General features: G+C 25.6%; 1 protein-coding gene across 3 annotated transcripts in view; it reads left to right on the plus strand.

The window, feature by feature from the left end:
• LOC111630935 (ADAMTS-like protein 1) overlaps nt 1-750 on the plus strand; it is a 43,037-nt gene extending 42,287 nt beyond the window's left edge. For all 3 annotated transcript variants that reach the window (XM_023375094.1, XM_023375095.1, XM_023375097.1), the window contains one exon: nt 512-750. In XM_023375094.1, coding sequence (XP_023230862.1) covers nt 512-621 — 110 coding nt within the window. In that variant the 3' untranslated portion in view covers nt 622-750. The remainder of the gene's footprint in view (nt 1-511) is intronic.
• The last annotated feature ends 5,250 nt before the right edge of the window (nt 751-6,000 follow it).

The raw sequence follows: 6,000 nt of genomic DNA on the forward strand, positions 1-6,000 counted from the left end.
AATAGAAAGGTTTTAATGAGAGTTTTCTCATAATAATTAATTAATGTAATTGTCATATTAAAGATTTTTATATGATATAAAAATGAGATTTCACACTTAAGATATAAATGCAATTTACTATCTACACTTTTACAAGTAAAATAATTATTAATTATTAGAACAAGATCTTAGAAATCATTGTAGCTATTTCAGAGTCCAAATTTCTGCAAATTAAAACAGTTTGTTCTAGCCAATATTCCCTTCTATAGGAACCATAGACTTCTTAATTTATTAGTATCAAGAGCTACACACCAATTAATGCAACTGTTGATATGGTGTGCACAAACCTATCATTCAATTGTTGGCTGAAGCCAAGGACTCTTGAGTAAAGGCAAAGTTTATTATTATCGGTGATATTGAGACTATAGCCATAAAAATATATGTAATAGATTTCATTAAGTAAGTAATTACTTATGAGTTTCTCAAAAATTATTGATCTTATTTACAATAATTTCAATTTTTATTTTTTTAGACGACTTGTGTGTCGACAGAGCCGCTTACTGTGATGTAGTGAAGAGAATGAACGTTTGTCACTTAGCGACGTATCGACAGCAGTGTTGTTACACATGCAAAAATCCATAAAAAGCATACAAATTAAATCTGCCATTTTTATGTTTTTATACCTTACATATATTAAAAATTTCAAAAAAATTACATATCTACTTTAAAATTAAAATCTTAAAAAAATTTATCAAAAATTCAAATTTTGCTAAGCAGAATAGATATAGAAAAATCATTATTCACTTTTAATATTTCAAAATAATTGAAAATTATTATTCATTCTAATTAAATGTAATCAATCTGCTTAAAAATATTCATTTGGAGTTTGTTTGGAAGTAAAATAAGATAATGATAAAATTTAAGATATATACGCACAAAATCAGATAAGTTGCAACTAAAATCTAAAAGCCTGGTTTCTGTAAATAATAATCTTTGAATTTACTTTTGTTCAGTATTAATTAATACAGGTTGGCTCAACAGTTAGCTAAAACTGGTTTGAAACAACTACATATTGTTAAATTTGTGATTCAATTGCTTGAAGTAACTGAGCTGTGAACAACAAACAACTGTTCTGAAATGGTTTTAACCATTCTTAAAATAATATGTATTAGTTAACTGACTTTTAGGCCTTCCTGTATATCTGAAATTCATTTTGTGTAAGTTTTCTTTTCACACTTGCTTACAGTCTGAAACAGAAAGTGCCAATAAATCTTGTATCATAACTCAGTTATCTGTTCATAAGTTGTGTCATATAGATGCAACAATGAGTGTTTTCTCTAGAAATCATAGCAATGCATTCTTTTCTAAATAAAATTTAAAAAATAAAGTAGTTTGTATGCTATTATGTGGCTAGCAGTGATTTATACCATACGTCAAAGAATAAATGGACTACCTTTATTATCTTGGGTTATGTTCAATGTACAGAGTTCATTGAGGTCCTGTTTTAAAGCTTTTCAGATGAGTTATCTTCTAGTGCTATTGAAACTCTAAGGGCTTTATGAAACTGTAAAACCTTAGAGTTTCAATGGCACTAGAAGATAACTGATCTGAAAAGCTTTAAAACAAGACCTTGATGAACTCTCTATGTTGAACAGAATCCAAGAAATTAAATTGGTCTGTTTATTCTTGGACGTACTGTATATGAAGTAAACAGCATCTTTCATAATGGTGAAATGTAGATGGTTTCTCTGAAACATACTGAAGCCATCATTTTAAATTCTTAAAATGTAAGTATTGTATTTAATTAATTCATTGAATGATATAATCATTATTTTTCCACCATTTCAAGTTTTCAAGAACAGTGCAAATTAATATACAGTATTTAGAAGTTCTAAAACCAACTGATTTTGACACACTTCAATAATAGGAATAATTGTATATCATATGGAATATTGAAGTTCCAAGTAAGTGCTTCATTTGCTTTTGAAACATTTGATATGCTAAGAAAATACTATTACTTCAAAAATAAATAGATTTAATGAACAGAACATTGTGGGCTACTCTATATGTCACATAAGCATCCGAGAAGAAGACAAAATATTATAGTTTACAGTAAATCACTTGTAATGTAGCAAAATTAATGCACCAGAGGATGCTACTCACATAGCACATACAAGTATACTATGTAGGATGATGTCAGGGAAACCATAATAAAATGGTTAAATACTGTAGTTTTATAAGTTACACATTTGTTAAATAATAATTAACTGTATGGTATATCCTAACAATATGTTCCCCCTTGATAGCATCACAAATGGTACTGTACTGTACATACATAAGTGCTATGCATAGAATCATCCTCTGATGAGTTTATTTTTAACATCCCTGTATAACCATAATCATATAGTACATAATAAATCTGAAATCAAAATGTACTCTCTATTTTCAGTACATGTATTCCAATATTACAGAAACATTGAGAAGACACTACCTAACAAATAAAATCTTTATGTCCAATGTAAACAAAAATAAATTGAAATTTTGTACAAACATCAGAAGCAAAGGTTTTTAAAATGTATTCAAAATTATTATTCATTAAAAATGTCTCTTATAATATTTGTTTAGTTAAGTTGCCTATAACTACATAAAAGTCAAATATATTTTATTCACCAACAAATTCATTTGGAACTAGTGCATTTGTCTTCAGATTCTTAAACAAACACAGTAATGTCAAATGAATAAAGAATAATAAATTTAAATTTTAAACTTTTCTTCATTCAAAAATCTGTAGATGCAAGCAATAAATGCTTTCAAAATGAAAACATTTATTGCTGAAAAATTCTGGCTTTTATCTTCTAGCATTTATGTAATTATCTTTTACAAATAAAAAAAAATACTTATAATTTTGATTCCTATGCAAAGCTAGAATCATAGGGCAAAGAGAATGACTAGTCAACAACGTACCTTGAACCTGTTACCGGTGTGAATGACTAGTAAAATGCTCTTGATAATTGTTATAATATTGAAGACTTATTCTAGATAATAATGAACTTAAATGATCGATAAATATTACATTTTCATTCTTGTTAGTTGGTATATCACTTGACAATTTTATATACAAGACTATTTACATCAAAGATTCTTTCAGTTTTATTGTCTATGTTCATTTTGCAAATGTTATACTTAGTATAATTTTAATAAATTTATTTGTCTATATTATCTATCTATCATCAGTTAGGATGATTTTGTCAAAAGACTATTGAAAATTAATAGATCTAAGATACAATATTATCAATCAATTTGTATTTCTTCAGAAAAATAATAGAAGAAAACAGCCACTATTATTATTTATTATTTGTATAGCATTAAAGCATACTTTCCAGGAAAATGCATAACTCTATATATTCTGCAAGATTAATTTGTAAATGGTAGCTAGATTTTTCATTCTTAAGGGCAATAGTTTAAATTTTTCTAAAGCAAATTGAATGATATAGTCCTAATCAATAAATAAAAGCAAAGAATATTGATAGATATACCATTTAATTAAATAATAGTGAAATTCATATCAAGTTTATTATAATTATTTTATAAAAACTGCTTTGCAGTATTTAGAGAATTAAATAATAACTAAATAATAAAATTAAAATCAATTTACAAACTAATGTATTATTACAGTTGGTAAATTTGATAGCCATTTGTTATACCATAACATTACATATTAAATAAACTCTTTATGATGGGAAATTTTGTTGGTGATCTGATAACAAATTAATGGGTTAATTAGGAACAGTAATTAGAACCAAATATAAATTAGTCATAGGTTACCAGACAGTAATTTGTAACGTTTAAAGAAAACTCTAATAAGAGGGTTTAAATTTAAAGTTAATATTATCATCCAATATTTCTAGAATGATATTTCTGCCATCAGTAGTTAGCAAAAAATCCTGTAAATTGTCAAACATGACCAATAACTATACAATTTTTCATAAAATGAGGCACATACTGGATTAAACAATTGGCATGTGTAATTTCTAGATGCTGGCAGAAGGGCTATAAAATAAATTCGTCAACAAGTATATTTCCTGACATAAAATTTCCTTATTTATTTATTTTTACAAGCAAATAGAAACATCCCAAAGGACAGTTAATCTTTGTTATGTTATAGAATTTTTATTTTAACTAACTTTAAATGGCTCGGTTATTGGCCACTTTTCTTATTTTGTAGTAGTTTATTAAGTTATATAAAATAATTATTATTAATGAATACTTCAAGTTCATTATTAATGATTTGATATATTTTATTAAATAGAAACTTATAATTGTGTGTGTGAAGATAATTTAGTAAAACAATGAAATCATGTTTTACAGATTATGACAAATAATCAATATTTATCAGCTGTAATATCATTCTCATATGCTAAGCATAAATTATTTATCGGTGCAAAAACTAGCAAACTATCACTACATGGTTCACTTTTGTTTTGCACATGAGGAGGAATATGATCTAATGTATTTGTATGTTGAATCATCTGGAGAAATTGCTCCAGATTCAAACATAGATCCTTTGGAATGGCTAAAGACATATATATTACCGCAGCCATGCAGTAATGTACAAAAAATGGCACTAAACAAATAAATACATCCAGTTTTGATGATGTCTTGAACATACCACAAAACCAGAGGTATGAATCCTCATTTGCTGCTTATTAATGGAAATTATTTATGCAGTCTTTGTAAGAATACAAAATTAGAAATTTAAAAAAATCATAATAGGATTAAAAAGTTTTTAATTATTTACTTTCAAGCAATTGCTTCCATTACAGAAACCAGGCTTATGACAAATATGTGCTAACAAGTTATGATTTACCACCATAAAATTAAAAAAAAATATTAAGGTACAATGTAGAAGTATAAAAATTATATTATCTTATGTAAAAATATGTTTAATAATTCACAATAATAGAGTAATATTATAGAATGCTACGGGTATAATTATGTAAATCTAAAGCTGAAAGAGAGAAGGAAAAATAGATGTAGATACAAGAATTATAATTTTGAAGAAAAAAAAAAAAAAATCAAATATGTATATATAAATTGTACTTGTATGAGTGTATGTATTGTATATAATTAGAATTATTCTGTGATAGAATTATGTTAAAACAAATATATAGTAATATATATGTATATTATAATCATTTAATTTGTTTACTGCTTGTAGTGGTAATTTATAAACTTAAAAAAATGATGATTTTTGAAGGAAAGTGCAGCTCACACTTACCATTTTCAATGTTTGACATTTGAAATTTATTAACAAGACTATCAGCATTGCCGAATAAATTAACATATCATATACAGAAATGATCCTACTTATGCAAAAATATATATACATATATTTTTGTTCTCTCTAATTTATATTTGTATATTTTGTAGAAATGTTGTAAAAAATAAGTGTATATTTAAATTAGTCATTGATTGTATATTTTAAATGTGAATAAGTTCTCGCAATATATATATATGTATGTATAGAAAAATAAATTTGGTTGTTTTATTTTTAAAATAAATTATCTATATTTCATTACAGACAGGTGTATTTTTATTTAAATTATTAAAAATTCATAACATTACCTGACATTTTTATAAAAACAAATTTTATTTTTATGAAGTCCTCTTAGTATCCATACAGCAAGATCTGAAGATCCTACCAGACTAATTCAAAATTTTCACTTGTCTTCTCATGGATGGTGAATAAAAAATCTGGCCACAAATGTAATTTGCTTTGGACAATGAAAATTCAGGTTTAAACAGAAATAACTACAAAATCATTTAAAGACATCAACTTTTTATTGTGATTAAGAGCTTTTCAGGATTGTTCTGTTCCATCGTCTGTTTTACAATCAAATTGTATAAAATTTTATTCTAACTTATACAACTGTTAGTTTTTAACTGCTTAACTTTTAGACTTAAACTGAAATACATAAAACAGAAAAAACAAGCAATATACAATCAAATAAAATAACAAAA

The sequence above is a fragment of the Centruroides sculpturatus genome, unplaced genomic scaffold, assembly GCF_000671375.1.
Source record: "Centruroides sculpturatus isolate CEXI.00-Female unplaced genomic scaffold, Cexi_2.0 scaffold533, whole genome shotgun sequence".
NCBI lineage: Eukaryota > Metazoa > Arthropoda > Arachnida > Scorpiones > Buthidae > Centruroides > Centruroides sculpturatus.